The sequence below is a fragment of the Rhinolophus hipposideros genome (genome assembly GCF_964194185.1).
Source record: "Rhinolophus hipposideros genome assembly, chromosome: 10".
In the NCBI taxonomy this organism is placed as follows: Eukaryota; Metazoa; Chordata; class Mammalia; order Chiroptera; family Rhinolophidae; genus Rhinolophus; species Rhinolophus hipposideros.
Window position 1 is genome coordinate 3106012 of NC_138056.1, and position 21554 is coordinate 3127565.

The following is a 21554-nucleotide window of genomic DNA, read 5'->3' on the forward strand; positions in this document are numbered from 1 at the left end:
CACTCACTCAGAGTTGGCCATGTGCCAAGTACCCTGCTGGGCACTGGGCTTCCAAAGGTGAGTTTGGTAAACACAGCTCTGAGCCCTGAATTCCCATTCTGGCAGGGGAGATGGATATGAAAAAATGGATCACACCTTTCAGCTCTGGTAAGGATCCCAAACAACCCACCGCGGTGAGCCTCAGCTGGGACTGGAGGCCGGCAGTGGGGTGCGGGCACTCCCCGAGCAAGAATGAGCCTACATTTTTAGGTGAAGGTGGGGTGGGAAAGAAGCTTCGGGCATCATTATGAAATCCTCACTCTTCCTAATTTGATTCAGATTTCATCTAAAATGGTCGGATGCTGTAAGGCTTTTCCGTTTAGGTTTCCTGGTCATACCTGTCACACACCAAACCATCTTTATAAAGGACAAAATCCACCAGTTTCTGGAACAGAGAAATACGAGTGGCAAGATTTTTAAATCTCATAGGATGCAAAGAGCTCGACATTTATCTCCTGAGATGGGCTGTCTGATTAACATGCTTAGTGAAATAAATGAAATCTACACACACCCCATTATCCCCCAGGCTTTGGGCAGGGACAGTAATGAGTGTGACAGATCGGAAGCCTTGTATGAACACGTAGAGGGTGTCCTAGGAAAGACTCCGTGTAGGACTGCTGGTTCTAAGAAAGAAATCCCACGCATGTGGGTAATTAGTGCTTTACCGACCACAACTCAAAGCCTCAGGTCAGACAGCTGGGTGGAGGGGACTTGGGACCCTCCTGGGACCTTCTGTGCCTCGGCCACCTGTCTCTGCTGGAACAGACAAGAAATGGGCAGGAGGCAGGCAGGGGCACGCCCTGAGGACTCGCCAGTCCTCTTCTGTACACTGCAGCTTGCCTTGGGTCCTTTTTCCGTTTCTTAATACTGAACTTAAACAGATTTTTTTTGGGGGGGTCTCCTATATTCAAATTCAGCTGTGGCCCCATGAAAACATGGACCATCTTATCACCCCAAACATGCTATGCTATGAATGGAGTGTTTGTGTCCCCAAAATTCATATGGAAGCCCGAACCCCCACTGTGACTGCATTTGGAGATGGGGTCTTTATGGAAGTAACTGAAGTTAAATGAAGTCCTAAGAGTGGGGTTTTGATCTGAGAGGGCTGGTGTCCTTATAAGGAGACATCTGAGCTTGCTTTCTTCATGTATACACACGGAGGAAAGGCCACGTGAGGACATAGCGAGAAGGTGGGCGTCTGCAAGCCAGAAAGAGAGCCTTCACCAGAAGTCAACCCTGCCAGCACCTTGATCTTGGACTTCCAGACTCCAGAAGTGTGAGAAATAAACGTCTGTCGCTGTGTTACCAGCCTGAGCTAATGCATTCTCCCCCACTGACTTTGTGCATTTCTGTGCACAAAGATATCTCCAAGGAAGTCTTTGAAAATTAAAAATGTGTAAGAGGCTCGCTGGGTGGGTTCCACAGACCAGGGAGTCAGGGGTCCCTAGCAATGGCCCTCTAGTGAATGGATCCATTTCCTCAGGCTCCTCTGCACTTCTGAGAAAAAACGCTCAGGAGACTACAAGCGCTGTGTCTGAAAAGCAGGAGGGAAGTAGCTTAGCAAAGCAAAACACATTCTTAATACATTAAAAGTGACCCTTGCTGTCAGAATCCTGGGTTTTGCCTGCTCTGATCTGTATAAGAGTAGTTGTCTTTAGGTTTTAAGTCCTTCTCTAAGTGGTACACACAGGATGTATTCAGCAGGAATCCAAGTTCTGACAGACGGACGGCAAGGCTTGCTGCTAGCAGGTGAGCCTCTGCCGCTTGCGGTAAGGAACTGGGCTGCCCGGGGCCTCCCCCGTTGTCTCAGAGGGAAAAGCGTCCAGGAATGAGAGCTGTGCTCCTGGGCTGGGACAAGTGTGGCGTGGGCAGACTCTCCCTCTCTGAGTCCCTGGTGGTGGTCGTGGGCAGACCCTACTGGGAGTCCTGAGTGGGTCACCGGGGCAGGCCCTCCGCTCTGAGCCCCATCGTCTCCTTCGTACTGAAGGGTGCAGTTCTTCCTGCCAGTCACAGAGTGAGCCCAGATGGGCTCGTGCCCGTCAGAGCGCTTTCTAAAGGCAGATTGCTGGTGGTTCCTTATGCCTCACTCTCCTGGCAATGCAGCAAATGACGAAAAGCCTACACTTTTACTCTGTAAATAGGGAGGTCTAAACCAGCAAACTTTGATGAAATTGCACAGCATTTCGGGAAAAGCAAAGTGGCCCACACTCCTGGGCAGCTTCCTCCCCTTAGCTGAAATGAAGTCACTGATTTATACCACAGACGGACGGAAACTGGGAGATGCATCACAGGTGGGGGGGAGGGACGGAGGGACGGAGGGAGGAGACAGGGAGAGAGTGAAGGCACGACGGGAGAAGCCATGAAAGAGCTTCTGGAAGGCATGACCACGTCACACTGGTCACTCTGCTCACAGGCCTGCCCACAGCAGGCTGGCTACCATCCACTGACAATTGTGACAGTTGGGGGCACACCCAGCCTGCTCCATAAGCCATTTTACCTCTGGGATTTTCTACCTGTCAAGAAGCGAACATCTATCACTGCAGCCATCAGCATAAAGAAATCTGACTTTAGATTTTCCTATTACCAGTGGCAGAACCCTCAGGCTGCACCTCAGCCTTGTGAGTAGGGTGGGGGTGCTGGGGCCCTGGGTGTGCCTGTAAGGGCTGCTGGCTCCAGTCACAGTGACCCAGAACCTTCCAGCACACAGACCTCGGAGAGATCTCAGCTCAACCCGCTAGCATTCCTCCTGCCCAGACCTGCTTGAACATTCCTACTTGTGCCCCTGCCCCTCCAGCTCCAGGCCTCCACAGCAGGCAGGCCCATCACGGCACTGCAGTCTCCTTTATGTCTGAGACTTGCCCCTTGCCGTCTCCCCCCGTAATGGAGGTCCCAGGAGGACAGCTTTGCCTGCTCTGTGTCATCCCCACCACCTTGAACGAGGCCTGGGGCAGATAACAGGTTTCCAGTGAGTAACTGCTGCATGAATGAATGAATGAATGAATGAATGAATGAATGAATGAATGAATGAAAGAGCGAGCCAGGCCCTGTGACTCCCAGTGCAGCAAAGGATGGAACAACCTCAGTCCATACCTAGAGGAGGGGAGCCGCCCCCGCCCCCCAGTTATAGCCGTGCCTGCCTCTTGCTTGAACATTCCTACTTGTGCCCCTGCCCCTCCAGCTCAGTACCAGCCAATGGCCTTCGCTCGGCTGTGTCCCCCTGTCTGTCCTGTGAGGTACCTGGGGCGAGGCACCGGGGCGCCTGCACTGACAGAATGCCACAGATGCTGTCATTGGAAAGACAAATACTTAGAACCAGGTCGTTTAAGGTGCGGTCACCGTGGCAGAGTCAGTTCTCCAAGGTTCCGAGTTAGGACCCAAACTTATCTGAGGCACGCTCCCTCCCTTGATTTTTTCCTGTAATCCATCCACCCACTCATCTGTCTGTCCATCCATCCATCCATCCATCCATCCACATATCCACCCACCCACCCGCCCACCCACCTGTTCATTCATCTATCATCCATCCATCCGTCCGTCCGTCCATCATTCATCCACCCACCTACCCACCCATCTGCCAGTCTCTCCATCCATCCATCCATCCATCCATCCATCCATCCATCCATCCATCCATCCATCCATCCATCTGTATACCCACCCATCCACCTGTCCAAGACTCCCTGACTCCCTGACTACCCCCATGGCCAGGCCTTGTGTCCATTGCTGGGACATGATAAGGGGGTGGGCAGAGGGTGGGCAGCATGCCAGCCAGAGAGAACAGATGGGTCTGGATAAACCTGGAGCTGTGTTTGCTGGGCCTGGCACACAGTAGTGCCCAGTCAATAGTGCCTGAAAAAGTAACTGAACGAGATCGTCTTGGCACTGATGTGACCACGGGCTGAGTCGTCTTCAGATTAGCAAGGCGGCCGGCCAGTGTGGCTGGAGCAAGGGGAGGCGGGTAGAGGATCAGGGTGGAGGGGCCTCTATGGCCTGGAGCACTGAATTAGGCCAGCGGGGGTCGCTGGTACCCATGCGGGAGAGCTTCAGCGACTGGCAGAGGGGTGCCGAGGGCGACACGCTGACCAGAGTTGTCCGGGCAGGCCGTGCAAGGATGGGGGAGTGCTGTAAGTCATGGGGTCTCAGACGAATGCCAGATGTTCCACTAAAAATAACCAAATATGTAATTTTTGTGCTAACTCAGATAGCATCTTCAGCTGGATTCCTGAGCGGGCAAGTTGTGTCAAGTACCAAAAGTTTAAAAACACGTATGGGGGGCTGGACGGAGGCACGAATGGAGAACATTCCAGACACAGAGGTTCCCAGCCCCTGCGATTTGGGACAAGGCTACTATTGTGAAGCTCTCAGGGAAGCGTCTCCACCCACCACCTCAGAAGGATGCCCTCTTGGGGGCAAGAGGCAGGACAAGGGGGGCTGAGACGGCTACACGGTACAGGGGGGCTGCTCCCCGAGGTGAGAGAGGTTTGTGCTCATTTGGGGAACCGACAGGGACTGATGTGGAAGAGGGGAGCAAGGCTAGTACCCCAGCGTGGGGACGTGTGTAGGGTGGCAGGAAAGAACCTTCTTGAGCGTGGAGGGGAGGATGAGAAATGGCTGTGGTTGGGGAGACGCTCATGTGGGCGTGGGGTGGAGGAAAAGAGATTCTAGGAAAAGCCACGCTGAAGAGGAAAGGGGTCACTCAGTGTTTCCCAAAGTGCGTCCCTCGAAATACTAACTCAATAACTTTTCCATTAGAAAGGGCTCCAGGTCAAGTAAGTTTGAGAAACACTGGGTTGAACACCATCCCACAAGTGTCCCCAGGGTGCTGCTGGGGGCCGTGGCTCTCTGTGTGGCTGGCCACAGTGGTTCCCAAACTTATTTGCCCAGGAGCAGGGCAGGATTAGGCCAAGTGCCAGCAAAGGTGGCCAGAGGTTGATTACCCCGGTTACGACACAGGTTTGAGCCTGGTCAGGTCCAGTGGAGGGAGAACAAAGAGGTCGGGGCAGACTCTGAGGAGGACAGCCTTTCACACGTTCACCAGAAACGGCCACGGACACTTCTGAGAATCAGAAAGAACACAGCGAACCAACGAAACGGAATTCCCCAATGTTCTCCCTCAGATGTGGGAGGAGAAGCATTGTTCCCACGGATGGCCGCTACACACCCTGGCGGGAGCGCCCTGACCCTCCCGCGGCCCCGGGGTCCCTCCAGGCCCTGACAGAGCACCGTGTCGTCAACTTACCTTTCTGTCATTGAACTCCACGCTCTCACCTTCATAGTCTCCCTGTTCAAAAAGAGAAAAGGGACATTCTCATCATCCAAGGGAGCTTTCGAGTAGCTCAGACTCCTTATTTTTCCAGACGAACTTCACACACCTTCACTGATACAGTGAAGATAATCCTAGGACAAAACTTCACACAGAGTGGAAGACAGACCAGGCCTCCTTCCCCGATACAAAGTGCTCTGCGTGTCCCATGGCTGCTTGGCGTCACCAGCCACCAGCGGGAAAGCCCAAACCGCCCCCAATACCAACACAAAGTCCAGGAAAGGACCCATGGTCAGGACCTTGGAACTGGTAACACAAAAGAAAGGGGGCTTCTGGGGCTGGAAGAGTCGTATCAATAGGGTGAACATACATCCCACGCTGTGTCTTGTTCCCAGTGCCCTGCCCAGGTGGTGCCCTCTTTCACATTCAGTGTCCCAGGAAGGACAATAAATAATATGATCACTGTACATAGACATCAGGAGTCCAACACTCCCATTTTAGAGATGGAAACATTGAGTCTCAGAGGAGCAAACTGACTTTCCTGAGGACAGATGGCTGAATTTCGTCAGACTTGGGACTCAGATCTAGTCTCCAAGTCCACTGGAAGAGAAGGAGGGTCTAAAAGTCAAAAGTGAGCCCCGGGTACCAGCAGTTGACACCAGTGACTAAGCAAGAGCCACAACAGAGGCTCTGTGAGCCAGTCCCGGCATGGCTGGTATGACCACTGGCCCAGAGGATCGCCAGGCAGATAAGCCTGAGACCTCCTGGAGGTCTGCCTGCTGCCTGTTGCAGGTCCTTCCCTGACTCCCGCCAGCCCTGCCAGCCCCTCCAGGCGGGGAGGACTTGACCACCAGGCAGGCAACCCAATGCCCTGATCTTTGAATGGAGACCCTCAGAGCAGTTTAACCAGTTTCCTCCAGAGTTTTCAGGGACCCTCCCCTGCCCACGCCCAACCTTTTAGCATTTCCCAAGTTTCTCTCAAGAAGCCACATGGAAGACAGCCACCTGGTCCCAGCAGCAGCACCTCATTGATCCAGAGGTCAATTAGCCGGTGACCTCTAGGGGGGTAGATGCCAAACGTGAAGGAAAGTCAAAAGCTGCTGAGTAGCCAGCTGAAATGTCAAAGTCCTTCCTCTATAATTGACACACTAATTAGAGGAGACGCCCTGGGGTCTCCCTCAGAGCACAGCACGCTTCCTGCACACATTAGTCCCGCAGGTGGCTATCTGCCTGGCACCAGCCCCCTGCATCCTGCTGACAGATACTCTCATCGAATGAAAGAATGCAGTAAGCAGGCATTGGAGGGGGTGGCGATGCTATGGGCCATGCGCGGAGGGCAGCGAGCAGTGACATCAGACAACTTAGTGGTGAGGGAGACAGACGATGAAAACTTTCGAACCAGAGCTGCCAAGCACAGAGGCCAAGTTCCCTGCGGGCAGCATTCTGTTGGAGAGCATGGGCTGTACTTGGCCCCACTCAGAGTGATGTAGCTCCCTAAACGTTTGAACACAGCTTAGGTACTTAAGGAGGTGGGTGCCCTTCAAGTGCATGGAAAATTCACGGATGTAAAATTCCACATTCCCTCAAGATGCCCCAAGTCCCTCATCCAGCTGGAAAGGACCCTGGAAGGAGAGCCAGAGGACCTGGGCTTCTCGGGAGGAGGCGGGAGTGATGGCCAGGGTCTGCGGGGCCTGAGCCCTGCCCTTGAAACATTGTCCAGCAACAGGTTGCTCACCAAGGCAACTTGAGAAGATCCAACCCAAATCAATACCGCATTTATGGAGCAGCCACTAGGAACGAGCGTGGGGCTTTCATGAGCTACACTTACAAGCAACGGTGCCCAAACAGTGGTGTCTTTGTGGGACAGGGAGCATCAGAAGCCCAGAGGAGGAAGGAAGAGATCAACTGTGCCGGAGAAGGGGGGACAAGGAAAAGCTTGGAGCGGATGTGATGCTGAGTGTGCCCTGGGGAGTGGAGAGGCGCTGTCTAGGCAGAGGCGGCGAGGAAGAGCATTGCAGGCGGAAGGAACAGCAAACAGGAAGTTACAAAGGTGGGAGAGCTGGTCAGTCGACCCCAGATTCCTACAGTGAGTGATGAGGGGATGGGCAGCAGGTCATGGTCCGGGCGGGTGGCCCTCTGCTGTGCCGGCACCCTCCGTTTGTCCAATCCAGTGTTACTGAAAACCCTTTCATTTCTGTATTCCCTCTGACACCTCCTGCGACCCTGGCCATGGGACAGGGCAGGTATCATTCCTGACTCGCAGGTGGGGACGCTGGGGCTCAGAGGCAACAAGGGAATGAATGCCTCCATTCAAGGGTGCAGAGTGAGTGGCCGGGACTAGAAGCTGGGTCCCCGGCCCCCAGGCCCGCCCTCTCTTTCCAGCTTCTTGGCTCCTAGTCTTTGCAGTAACACAATTTGGAAAGTTCCAGAGATCCTCTGTCCGGGCTTCCCACAGTGCTCGGGCCTCACGGCCCATTCCCAGTGCCCTGCTGAACTCTAGTCCCTGTTTCCATAGAGATAATAAGAAGAAAATCATCTTGCTCTCTCTACCCCGAGCCAAGACAACACACGGCCATGGCCACGGGCTATATTTGTCAGGAGGATCCCAGTGGGATTTGAAGATTCAGCTCAGGAAGCTGGCCACTTGCTCTGAGGAGACAGAGACATACAGAGCCCTGGTCATTGGCCAACCCGGAGGGGCCAGGGACGACATTTCATGCCCAGCTGGCCGCAGCATTTCTGCCACAAATCCCTGTTGGGTGGAACTGTTCTGCAAGAAACGGTGGGCCCGCGTGTAACTTCTCAGTCCCCACCTGGGGGAACAGAGAAGGCCTGTGCACAGTTGACATTTAAGGGAGAACCAAAGCAGGAAGCCAGACCACAGGATAATTAGAGCTCCCTGGGTGGGGGAGGGGTGGCCCGCGGGGATGTGAGGAGGCAAATGACGCAGACATCAGTTGTGGGTCCAGGTCACTTACGTCGTGTAGGGGGTAGGCCGCTGAGTAAACGCCATTAGCCAGCAGGCTTGTGATACCTTAAAAATAAAGGCAGAGAGAGGATTATGGACCAGGCACGTCCCCCGCTGCTCCTCGTTCCATCAGAGCGGTCCCAGGACTCTCTCAATCACCGAGAATTTTCTCAAAGCGAACCACACCTGGCTGCACAGAGCCCGGCAACCTTCCTGGGGTTTCCTCCCCGGGTCCGACTAGATGACAAAAACATGCTCTACTGGCAGGATTAGGAAGACACAGAGGAAACCCCAAGAGGAAGTTACGTCTGGGAGGAAGGAGGAACCCCCAAACCTGCAATTCACCAACTACCCCGCCTGCTTGAGGGCAAGCCTGCAGATCAGAAAGATGGATTTTAAGTGGTTAGAAAAGCTGAATCATGAGAAAAATATGATGGGAAAATTGATGGTGTCAGAAACACACATACAATTTGGAATTAGATTTTAGGTTGATTGGAAAAGCCAAAGAGGAGGCCTGTGGGCCCCGTGCTGGGGCAGAGGCACTTACCGTATTTACCACATTTTCGCCTTTTACTTAAAAGGGCAGAGTCCTTCTTTCTTCCCTCTCCTTGCCCTGTTTATACATCGGCTATTAGTTACATGCAAAAGGGCCTGAAAGGATCAAAGCGGCATTTGGGGGAGAAAGTGCACTGTGGTCCAGTGCTCCTGGGGCAGTGGGATGAGAGCCAGGCCGTTATTTGCAGACCCCAGGCCCTGCACCTCCTGGACTCTGAAGGTGTGGATTCAGGCACAAGGCAGATGCGGCCAGTGCATGGGAACGGGGTTCCTGGGAGTCTGGTCAGCTCCACACACATCCTTGGGGGCCAGCGCTGCTGAGAAGTTTCCATGAAGCCCCTGTTAGTCACAGAACCCTCTGCCTAGCCCAAGAGGCTTTCTATGCAATAAATGAGTCAGATTTTTCAGGGGCTTGGCTGGCCCACTCTCTGCTACTGTGAAAGTGGTGGGAGAGTGCCTTCCTGAAGTCTGGTTAAACACAGACCATTTCCTCGGTTAGTGATCTGGAATGGTCAGGGCACCTGAGAGATGCTCAGAGAGACATGGGAGCACATTGCTAAAGTCACACGTGAGCGAGACATTCACCTGCAGTAAAAGATGCACATGGGGTCTGGTCCGGGTAGTCTCCTCCTCCCTGTTTTCCCAGGAGCTGCCAGTGTGCAGGCTGCTTCCCCTGTCTGCAGGGCTCGCCCCTCACCTTCTTCATGTCTACGCTTTCTCCAACCACTGCTTCTAATCCCCCAAGCGATCCCCACCCCCTTCAACTGCAAGGTTATGTTCTGGTTTATCTGATTATTTGCTATGTGTTTCCGTCCCCCGGAATACAGACCCCCTGAGGGCAGGGAGCTCCTGAGAAGAGGCTTGGCGTGTGACAGAATCCATCATTTGCTGCAAGTGGAATGAATGAAGTTCGGAGGCCCGCACGGCCTACAGGCAAGGCAATAACATGAAATGGGGGTGCAGAGAAGGCCCCTCGATCCATCTGCTCTGTCACCAGGCACTGGCAACCAGCCCTGCCAGACACCTGGCAGGAACAGAGTGCCCACCCCAGGGAGCACCCGGAGCAGGGTTCAGTTCCCGAGGTCAACCCTCAGACTCTGGACTCTTTGCAAACGTTCACAGAAACCACGGCAGTTCCCTCGCAGAGGGCCTCAAGGGGCCCCACGGGGACGCTGAGGTCTGGCACTGCATGGGACTAGGACCACGCTTCCTCCCCACTCTGGTGACCTGGGCCATTCTGGAGGCTCTCCCTCTGTCGGAGGTGGGCCAGGCCTATGGGGACAGTTTTCCGGGGCTCCTCTTGACCCCTGGGTGAGGGCCGCCACTCCCACTGTCTCAGGATACAGCTTAGAAATATCAGGCCTGGAAGGGTGTCCCTGTGACCGGCCAGAAGCCATACCAGCTAGGGGACATGCAGCCCACCTGATCCTGGAGAGTTCATCCTCTCCACCCTGTACCCTGGGCTTCTCCCCGGGCCTTCAGCTGCTGCGCATTTTACTCCTTCTCCTGTTCTCCATTTCCCCACCCGTGGCGTCTTTCCCTCCACAGGAAGACAGATGCGTGTGTAAGGACCTCTCTCCCGGAAGGGTGCACAGACTCAGGCTCTTACCAGGCCTGCCCTGTGGCCCTGCGGCCACAGCCCTGGGACCTGAGACGCCCCTGATGGCACTGTTAGCACAATGCTCGTCTGGCCATAACACAACTCGAGGAGAACGGGGAAGGCGAGAACAGCATTCCTTTGCTCTGAAATGTTCCACGTTAGCAAACACCCGCGTGGGGGTGGTTCCCGTCCACAGGCTTAATCAGAAAGGTTTTGCATCTGTGGCTTCCTCTGGAAACTGGGACCAGAGGAGCCTGGCTGGGGTGGTCCTGCGGCAGCTTCCGGAATCAGGGCGTGTGTCTAGGGGAGTGCTTTCCAGCAAAGCCTGCTGTGGGGCTGCATTGGCCCCGTGGGGCGCCCTCCACTCTAAGCCGTGAGCCTGCCTGGCTGCACCCAGCCTAGAGTGCTGCTTTGGGCCATCGCCCCGGCTGGAACCCTAACGACTTCCTGCTGGACTGTGAGGGACAAGAGAGGGTTAAGACACCTGGTTCCCCTACAGCTTCCAGAAGCCAGGATTTACGGCGCGTGTCTGTCTCCACACACCACCACAAATGCCTCAAGACAAAGAGAGGCAGACCTGGGTGTAAAAAGTGCCAGACTTTGGTAAAAACGGACCCTCGGTCCTGAAACGGTCCTGAAACGGCTCTCCTGTCTGAAACTGTCACACAGGCTTAAATCAAAACTCTAAGAAACCCCAAGGGGGCCGCCCACCCCCCACGGAGATGATTCTGAGGCAAGATTACCACTGGGAAAACCAGCGCTGATGTCAAGCCCCAAAAATGTCCTTACCCATGCTGTACTTGGCTTTGGTACACGTTGTTCTTTTCAGAATTTCATAGACCTAGTGTGGAGACAAAAAGGGGAGGACCGTCACTCAGGCTGCAATGGCACGCAGCAACGGCCGTGCGATCGCCGAGAAGGGACGTGGTCGAGTGTGACTAGTGACGACCTCCCACCCCTCTCCAGGGACAGTGGCAGACTTTTCTGAGGGTGCTTCATCAGCAGCTTCAGGGGCTCGATGTTCTCAGGGACAAGTAAGTACGTCGCGCAGGGGTCCCACCGGACACTTCCCTTCATGCAGCACTGACTCTGTGTCACGCTGCTGTTCATGGTTAGGACTTGTCCCATGTGCCCTGCTTGATGGGCTATTATTGTTCCTACAGCTGAGAGATGAGTTAGAATTCGGAGGGACGAGGACACAGCCAATAGGACAACTCCCGGGGATAGCCCTGAATGTTCTAGAAACCCAGGGGCAAGTCTCAGGATTCCATTCCATACTGTGTGAGGGGGCAGCAGAATGTGGGGTGTCTGGCAGAAGCCCCCCTGAACAGCCACACAGCACCCCAGTTCCATGCCCTCTTCACTAATGAAACATTTAGCTTGGTGGCCTCAGGAGCCCCAGCTGGGGAGTCTACCTGCCTGGGTCTGAGTTCTGGCTCCACCACTTGTAGCTGTGTGGTCTTGGGCAAACTATCTCACCACCCTGTGCCTCAGTTTCCCCACCTGCCAAATGGGATGAAAATAATCGGCCCTACACTATAGAGGCGCGGGTCAGAGCACACCAATCCCCCTCGAAACCCTCTGTGCTCCCATTCACTCGGGCGAGGCCAACGGCCTTCCAGGAGCTCCCCTGACCCGACTAGCTGACCTCCCCCCATCTCTGTCTGTTCCAGTTCTGTTCCAGCAACTCCAGCCCCCTGGCTCCTCCTCTCATTCACCAAACCCTCTCCCACAGCCTCGGGGCCTCCACTCTGCCTTTTCCTTTTGCTAGAAGCACTTGTCCCCTGAGCTTTAATTAGGGGGAACTTAACAGGCCAAAGAGCACCCACCATTTCGTTCGCTCTGCCTTCTAACTCTGCTGTCTTGTCCTGAAGTGCATTCCACCACCTGCCCTATTATAAATGTGCCTATTGCCTCTTCCCACCTGCCAGTCTTGGAAACGTGGTGGGTGCTCAATAACTGCCCACTGAATGAAGGAATGAGTGAATGAATGAATGAATGGTGCACTCAGATGGCTCCCTCCCCATCGCCCCCCCAAACCTAACTGGTGGCCTCTTCCTGACCGTGAGGATTCTCCTCCCATCACAGCCCTGTTCACAACTGCGGCTGTGACTGCATCGGCTTTCCATCTGCCCTCCCACAGCTGGCCACGGGCAGTGACTCTGTAGGACCGATCTGACTGCGTCTTGAACTTTGCCCCATGCCCTTCTATGGCTACCTAGTGCCCCCAAGCTGAAGGCCTAAGTCCTGAGACCAGCACTTCGGAGCTCTCTCCTGCTGTTCCCAACTCCTAGCTACTGGCACCCTGGGCGACCCTGAGGCCAGGAGCTCAGGGAAGGAGGCCGGAGGGGCTGTCGCATTTCAATAACTTTGCCTATAACGAACTCACCCCAAGCTTTCTTGCGGATCACAGACTGAACCCAATTTTATAGCAGAACCCCAATGAGATGGGGGCTACAGCTGTCGATTCACATATGTTCCCCCGTGCCCCACCTCGGCCACCTCCCCGATAGCAAGCACCTGACCTCTGCTTCTGGGGAACATTTGGCAGCCTCAGATAATGTAAAAAGATGGGGTGGACATGCATATTGGAACACAGGCACATGCCTCAGTTAATTCAGTTGGCCATTGTCTTGTGTCTCACACCAGCGCAGGAAAGGGAAACCATCCAGGTTAAAACTGGGGCTGGTTCTCCCACATCTCAGGGACAGGGATCACCTCTTACGGACACGTCAACCCCAAGCTACATCAGGCGGCTGGTGATTTTGCATAAACAAGTTCCTTGTGGTTTATAATTGTGTGATTTCATTGCTAAAATTAATCAGCAACATGGTCAATAATAAAAATCACAGCAGCAGCTCTGTTCCTGAAACTGCGTCCTGGTTACCCTCGGTGGGGGCACACGGCCGCCCTTTGAACAGAGAGCCAGGGTCGGCCTTGTTCAGGTGCCGGCTCAGTGACTCCCGAGGTCACGAGGCTGGGAGGGAATGAAGGGTGACGGTACCCGGATCTGCCTGTCCTGGCAGCGGCCTTGAGCCCCTCATGCCAATGGGACCTGCACCACTCTCTCACCTGGCCACCTTCCAGTCTCAGGATGTGGCCATGAGAGGCACTTATTTACTCAAGGTCAAGCTCTGCACCTCTCCCCACTAGGCTGGGCTTTCGGGGCAGGGAGGAGAGAGCAGCAACAACGGCTTGGCTGCGAGGTTCATTTCTTGTTTAGATAAAAGCTGGCTCCTGAGCCGTGCACGGCTCAGCCTGGCTAGCGGACAAGTTGGCAGCCAATGGATAAACATTCAACCAATACCTTGAATAGAGTAGGGTGGCCTGATCAGGTTTCAAACCTCAGTCAGCTCGCCTGGCAAAGCCCCAGATATCTACCCCAACCCTACCGCCACTGCCCCATCACTCCTGCCAGGCCTGCCTGCTGGGCAAGCTCAGGGTCTGGAACCCGACAGCGACAGCGAGGAGCGCACCAGGCGGGAGGCAAGGAGGCCGGGGAGGTGGGTGGGAAGCGGCAAAGACTGGACCCTGCGAAAATCATCCAAGGAACCCCTCTGCCTCTTTCCTGCTGTACCTCCTCTCCTCCTCTCCGGCCTGGGCTGGGCCATCCCCTGGGCCCCTTGCAGCCCTCTTGGTTATATTATTCTAATTATTTCAGTCACAGACAATTAGAGCCTCTTCCACCCGGAGGAATTTCTCCGAAATGAAATTATCATCGGTTTCCCCGGGGCCACCTTGCTGGTGACGAGCAAATCCCTCCATGACACTTACTATTGTGCTCCGGGTTTTGCTGTCGAAAAAGGAATCCTTGTCAGACAGGTCAAATCTGTTGAAATACCGGGAAGAAAAAGAGACACAGATCACGGGAGTCAGCTCTCCAGGTTTCTAAGGCCTTGGGGACCACGCTGTTCCCATGAGCAGCAACTGTGAAATCGGTGAAACTGCGGGCCAGGTGTGACGCGACCTGGGTACTTGGAACAGTCTGTTTCTTCTGCCCTCACCCCTCCGGGAGGCTGGGAAATCTACAGAGGTGGGAAGCGACCCTAATGGCCAGTGTGCTCAGACCTCCCCCTCAAGGGTCCCGTCTCCTTCTGATGATAAAATTAGTGGCCAGTTTTTGGTCTCTGTCTCACTATTGCTGGGTGTGGGGATGGTCTCACTTCACCATCACACTTCCAATATTTAAGAAAATCTCATGGGGCGGCCGGATGGCTCAGGTGGTTAGAGTGCGAGCTCTGAGCAACGGGGTTGCCAGTTCGATTCCCACATGGGCCAGTGAGCTGCGCCCTCCACAACTGGATTGAAGACAATGAGCGGCCACTGAGTTGCTGGAGGGGCAACTGGATGGTCCAGTGGTTAGAGCACGAGCTCTCAACAAGGTTGCCGGTTCAATTCCCGCATGGGATGGTGGCTGCACCCCCTGCAACTAAAGATTGAAAATGGCGACTGGACCTGGAGCTGAGCTGTGCCCTCCACAACTAGATTGAAGGACAACGACTTGGAGCTGATGGGCCCTGGAGAAGCACACTGTTCCCCAATATTCCCCAATACAATTTTTTTAAAAAGGAAAATCTCCCTGTAACTTCCAAACGGCTTCGGTCCTAAGGTCTGGGGGCTGCATGGACATCGCCTGTGGCTTTCTGAGTGCACAGGGACATCTGTGGGAAAGGTCCCACTCCCTAAGGTAGAGTTGGGGAGGGTGGCTGTGGGGGGCTGTGTCCCCATGGAACCTGGAGGTGAGCCTGCCTTGACAGGCCAGGGGGTCCAAGGGAGGTGTCCAGGGCAGAGCGAGGGAGGCCAAGGCCATGGGGGTCTGGAGGGCGGGGTGTCCTTCTAATGCCCGGGGAATTCTGTCCTGGAGTTGGTGAAAGGAGCAGAGCGGGATCCACTATCTTATCCCTATTTCTCATCCCAGTAGGATCAGGACACACAGCGGAGTGACACACGTGGCCTCTGCTCTGCGACTTACACATTTGCCAGGCAGAAGCCCCAGTTCTGAGTCTATGCACAGCTCTCCACATCCCGTGAGGCCAGGCTGTCCAGGAGCTCCCCATCAAAGTCCTACGGTGTTCCCAGAGCCCAAGCCTTCTCTTCCCACCGCTGCACATGCTCTAGCTTTGCTCAGCAGCCACCGACCCAGGTGGCTATGCCCCACTGCCCTGAGGGGGTGAGGGAAGAGGGAAGGTTCCAGACAGGTGCAGCACTGCCCGGCAACCTGGCTGGCTGCGAGTCCCCGGGGCCTCAGGATTCCAGCTGGGGCTGCTTTTCAGCTCCTGCATCCTGGAGCCTCCAGGAGGCCACGAACCAGACCCAAAAAGGACAGAGCTGGGTTGGAGGGAGGGGTGCCCAGACCACTGCTTTGGGGCTCTGATCCAAGGCCCATGCCTTCCCTCCCCTGTGCCTACACTAGTTATCCTCAGTGTCACCTGGCAAAACGACAAGACTATTTGCCCCCTTACTCTCTCAGTTATCAGTGACCTTGGAAAGCATTTTCAGGGCCTCTTCTGTGCTCAACAACTACAAGCTCTTATGAAACCAGGCTGCAAGGGCTGAAATGACCGCTTCTCCAGGGAATGGAGAAGTCCCTTTGGCCTTCAGAGGACTTTATCCCACAACCTGCATTTCTCATGTCATGTACGATGTACAGGAAAGATCACCACACAGCAGGGTCCTCCAGGGCGGGGCTGGAGGTCTCCACTTACAGGTGCTGCTTCTCCCTGGAGAAGGGGTAGGACAGCCTCTTCATGGTCTGGGGTCTGTGCTCCGCCACCTTGGGCTGGATGGGGTCCGTGATTTTCTGGAGCACGGAGTTGATCTTTTTCAGGAGGCCATGGGTCTCGTTAATGTGATACAGCTGCAGATGAGACCCGGAAGGAGGAATCCACGTCATCTGCTGAGCTGTGACCCTTGGGATCTATCCTCAGATGGTCCCCGAACTGTCCCACCCCACCGGGATGGCACGTCCTGGGAACAGCATGCCGGGATGGGCCAGGATGCCCCTCTCCACCCCTGGGTTCCAGATAAACCCTGAAAGCCTGCCGTTTCACGAGAGCCCAGCCAAAAGTACAATTATAATACATTCCAGGAAACTTCCCCCAAACTTTATTTTTGTTTCCAAAGAGGTAATGCAAAGGATTCCAGTGGATTTGAGGAGCGGGGCTGACTGACTCTGGGCACAGCCTCCCCCCACTTTCCTCTTTGCGCCCAGCTAAGCTTCGGCGGGCTCCCAGTCAGGCAGCGTCTGAGCTGTAACGTTTTCAGAGATTAAAAAGAGAAACGCCAGCCGGCTAGGAAGTGCAATTACAATCAGTCTGAGGAGCGAGCAGAGACGCCACAAGTATGAAATTCCCGCGTGGGAAGTTCAGTTGTATTTGGGTTTACAGCATGCCCCCACCCCCGGTGGGTCTGCTCTGGGGTCTAGTGCCCTCCCTGGGTGTCCCTGAAGCTCACTGGCTTTCATGACAACTCAGAGCCTCCTGATGGCATTTGATTATGGTGTCTGCGTGGCCCTGGGACCCGGAGACCCGCCTCAGAGCAACGCGTCACCACCAACCTTCTTGGTCGGCATCTTTAGTTTCAAAAACTCAGCCTCTCTGCACAGCACGTTCCAGGGCGCGTGGATCTTGACAAACCCCACCCCGTGGATCTTAGTCTGGAGAAAGGAGACAAGTTCTCAGTCAGCCTGGGCTGGCACTTGGGTTGAAAACCGTTCTCACCTTACGGCGCAACGACAGTTTGCCAGGGGCCGCTGCACATGGCGGCTCCCACCTGTCACCTCCCTGGCTCCTCCTGATGGCACTTTGGGGTGCTGTTAGAATCCTCTCCTTGCGGGTGTCACTAGGGAGCCCGGGGTTGAGCCTCACGGGAACGGTGAAGAGCCAGAGGGCCTGCAGGGGGGTCCCAGACTTCACAACCCCTGGGAAGTTTTCTGGGGGCTTAGCCGAGGGCCCCACAGCAGCCCCTCCACAAAACGGGAGCTTTCATAGCACAGGACCCGGGCCCTTCGGCCTCCACCTGGGGGCCCTGTTGTCACCGAGCAGGGACAAGGAGGTGATGGTGAAGATGGCCCCTCTGGGCATCCTCCCTCTGTGGGGACAAGCCACACACCTAGTATCTTGCAGCTAGCAGGTGTGGGAGCCCACGTTGAAATGCAGGCCGTGAGGCCCAGTCTGCACTCTTAGTCACGAATGAGATCCAAGATGCCCCTAACGACCTACTTTTCCGCCCCCACCCTCAGCCTTGGATCTCATGTTTAGAAGGTTCCCTTTATGAAGTGAACAGCGTCAATGTAGCAATCACACGTTTCCCCATCAACGGCAAATGCAACACCAACAGACGTTCCAGTCGCCCTAATATAACTGGGGTGCCCCGTGGCGTTGATGGCATTACAACAAAAAGCAAACGAAACACAAGGTTTCTCGGAGCCACAGCTGCTCTCCGGCAGTGTAGTCTGTGGGATCCACCAGACTTCAAGGGGACCCCCAGGGGCTGGGAGCCCAGACTGGCCCCCAGACTGACCTGCCTCTGCTCTCCTTCCCACAGTGCTCAGGCTGAAGGAACTGAGTGGGCGTCTCGGCCAAAGGGGTCCAGGCTAGGGAAGGGAGGGTACGGCTGGCACAGGGACACTCTCGGGACCCACGGAGCCAGGCCAAACCAAGGCCAGCCACTCTCTTCCAGGCCCCACATCACGTCACCAGCCTGAGAGTACGGGCACCACATGTGGGATCTTTGCAGGTTTTTTAAGAAAAGCAGCAGAGCCAAAGTCACTGGGGCTCCCTCCTCCTCCCAAGGGAAGGGCAAGCCCACACGTCCTGGGTGAATCCCAGCTGACTGCTCTTTATGGACGCTGACACCGAGGCCCTATGTCACCTCAGGGGGCAGGGAACCCCAGCTTTGGTGCCCCTCCACAGGCCTCCCTGTGCAGCCCCGGCTCGGGGACCCACTGCCAAATGGGTGGGCAAATGCCGATGGTGATGGTGATGATGGTGAGGGCTACGCGCAGCCTCTGCTTTACACATTCCCGGATATTAACTCAATCCCCACAACAGCCTGTGAGGCTGACCCTTCCACCGTCCTCATTCCGGAGCTGAGGAAACTGAGGCACAGAGGTGCAGTACGCAAGCTCCTTATAGGATTTCCTGGGGCTGCTATCACACACGGCCACCCACTGGGCAGCCTAAACACAGTCATTCTCTTCCAGTTCTGGAGCCAGAAGTCTGAGATCAAGGTGTCCGCAGGACCGAGCTCCCACCTGGGGCTCCAGGGGAGGCTCCTTCCTGCCTCCTCCAGCTTTTGGGGGCTCCAGGCTGCCCTGGGCTGTGGCCACATCCCTCCCCTCTCTGCCTCAGTCTTCACTCGGCCCCTCCCCTCTATGTATCTCTGTTTCAAATCTCCCCCCTGCTTTCTCTTCTAAGGACTCCTATCATTGGATCTGGGGCCCACCCTAAATCCAGGATGATCTGCTCCAGAGATCCTTAACTTACATATGCAAAGACACTTCTTCCAAATAAAGTCACGTTAGAAGGTTCTGGAAGCACACCAGTCACGAAGCTGCAGCTCAAGCCCCACAGGTCTCTGTGCACAGGGCTGTCTGGCTAAGCCGTCCGAGAAGCTCCACGGAAGCATGAGCCCAGAAGCTGGGGCTGGCGGCTGCTCCAGGATACAGCCAGGAATAGGGAGCTCAGGACCCGGACCCGATGGGCGAGGACTCGGAAGTGTGACGGTGCGGGGCCCGCCTGTGGGGAGCCTGGCGCCCTGACACAGCAGCCCGGGGCTGGGGGACTCGGGGAGGGGGTCACTAGGCCAGGCCACACGACTTAGGGTCCTTAGGTTGAGCAAATAACTCAACCTCTCTGAGTCCCCATATCATCATCTGCCAATCTGGGCAACACAGAACTTGCTTCACATTTGGGGGAGCCCCTGGCACCCAGCCTCTCAGCTGGTGGGAGAGGTCAGACAATGAGGGGCTGCTGCAGGTGCTCAGGACCTTCCCCCCCCCAACCACCCCCAGCCAGGAGGCAGCGGAGACCAGAGCTACTAGGAGCACAAACGCCTTTGGCCAAGAAGCTTGAAGCTGCCTCCCCAGCCCTGGGAAGCCCTGGCGGGCCCCGAGGCACGAGCCCTCCTCGTGGGGCACCCCTGAGCAGAGAGAAGCGACCATGGACAGCCCACGTGCGGCAGAGCCCGTCTCTTCCTGTTGCAGACCAGGTTTATTTCTAGCACTGCTCATCTGCACGCAAAGACCCAAAATACATCCTTCCGAGTCCATGGAGATTTCTCTTGATGGTGGTCAAAGAGCTGGTGCCGCGGCCGGCTTCCCTGGGAAAACACGCTCCTCTGTTTACGTGAGCAACGGGGTCTCTCCCAGGAAAACATCTGGTGGATTTAGGAAAAGGGTCATGGGACCAGTTCAGCGAGAGCCCACATGGGATGTTTGCAAACGTGGTGCCCGGCTTGATGGCAGCCCACCCCCGCAGGAAGACACCGTGAGACACAGGGTCCCCTTTTCCACCAGCCAGAGGTCCCAGAGCACCATCTGTCCTGACTCTGGCCCTCGTGCTGGGGGGAATTTGGAGGTCACAGACCAGCCAGGGCCAGGAGCCATGGCAGGGGGCTCCCTGAGGGGACAATCAGGGCCCTGACATGGCCCCCAACCAGAGGGGAGGGAGGGCGGCCCGAGAGAGCTGCTCCCCTCTGTGCAGAGCTCTCCCAGCACAAACTAAATACATTTAAATCTCCATTCCAAGCCCACCTCACAAAGGGTGATCTCACCAGAACTCTTTCCAGCATTTTCCTTTCAGAAGGAAGAAAACCACAATCCAAGCAAACAAGACACCCTCGTGGTGCATTCGTGGTAGTTAAGGACACTAAGGGGTCCCCTCTCTACCCCCTGGACCTTCTAAGTCACAGGCTGGACCACAGGCTCCACCATCCATTCATGGCTATCTACTACGGCGGAAGCGTGGGCTCAGAAATTGCTGGAAGGTTTGCACCACTAAGAGCCAAGTGTGGCCGTTTCTGGTGGCCCCTGGCCCCCTGAGGGATCTGCAGCACTACCCCTTCAGCCCCATCCTCACCCCACAGGCCACCTCACACCCTGAAGGGCACCTTGCGCTGTAGATGCGCACTCCTGAAATCAGGGAATTAGGGGCCCCCGGGTCCTGGTGCCACTAGGCGGGGCCACCCTGGACAGCATCCTGTGTGTGTGACTCTGTCCTAGCTATGGTCACCTGGGAGCCCTGGGCTGCATGCTACATACACAGCAGGGAGACAGAGACCCTCCCTGAGGCAGGCGGCCAGCAGCCCAGGAGGGGCTCAGGCACCACGGGGGCAAATTCCAGGCTCTCTCCATCCGTCCTCAGCTCCCAGGGGGACAGTACCACCCCCCGTGGGCATCGGAGGCCCGAGCGGGAGGGTCCAGTCCTCTCCTGGACCCTACCCTCTGGGAGGGTTCAAGTTTCCTGCAGCAAATAGGCTTTTAAGGCATGTGATGCCCAGTGCCTCGTCCCCTCTTGGTCCCTTATGACGAGGCATGTTTTCGGTGGCACTGGTATCTGCCTGATGTTTCTGTTCACACTGGCTTGAGCTAGCTCACATGGTGTGAGCTAGAATGCTGGTTCTGGGGGCTGTATTTGTCTGTTTAGGTGACCGGTGTGTCTTTATGATGGAGATAGAGCCTGGCGTGGAGTAGGTGCTCAATGGTATTTACTGAGTGAGCCGTGAAGGAAGAGGGGGACAGTCCCTGCTGAGTACCTACTGTGCGCCAGCCGAGGGCAGCCCTGGCATTTGGACCTCCCCCCAGCCTCCTGACAGGTAACCGGTGCCCACTCTAATACACAAGGACACGGCCTGAGAAAGGCCTATAGTCCGACCCCGGGGTTGGCCCTGAAAAGCTCCCGACTGCCCTCCGCCCAGATGGCTCCCTGGCGAGGGCAGGAGATGCTCAGTCCCGGGTGTGGTTCTGTGTGGAGAGGCTGCCCACTCACTGGCACTTTCTAAGCTGCGGTTACTGCTGACCGTGTCTGCACGGCCCGGGAGGAGTGGCTTTGACCCTTGGGCACCGTCACACTGTCACGCCTTCACAGCGTGATGGTGTCCTTTCAACTTGCGTCAAGAGAACCAGGGGTCCC

At 55.8% G+C, this 21554-nt stretch overlaps 1 protein-coding gene across 2 annotated transcripts in view; it reads right to left on the reverse strand.

Moving 5' to 3' along the window:
* Positions 1–21554, reverse strand: part of ANO1 (anoctamin 1) — a gene marked incomplete at its 5' end in the record, with an annotated part of 136984 nt that overhangs the window by 40351 nt on the left and 75079 nt on the right. For both annotated transcript variants that reach the window (XM_081064436.1, XM_081064435.1), the window contains 7 exons: positions 5276–5317; positions 8278–8333; positions 8815–8880; positions 11212–11263; positions 14197–14251; positions 16128–16279; positions 16979–17077. In XM_081064436.1, coding sequence (XP_080920562.1) covers positions 5276–5317; positions 8278–8333; positions 8815–8880; positions 11212–11263; positions 14197–14251; positions 16128–16279; positions 16979–17077 — 522 coding nt within the window. The remainder of the gene's footprint in view (positions 1–5275; positions 5318–8277; positions 8334–8814; positions 8881–11211; positions 11264–14196; positions 14252–16127; positions 16280–16978; positions 17078–21554) is intronic.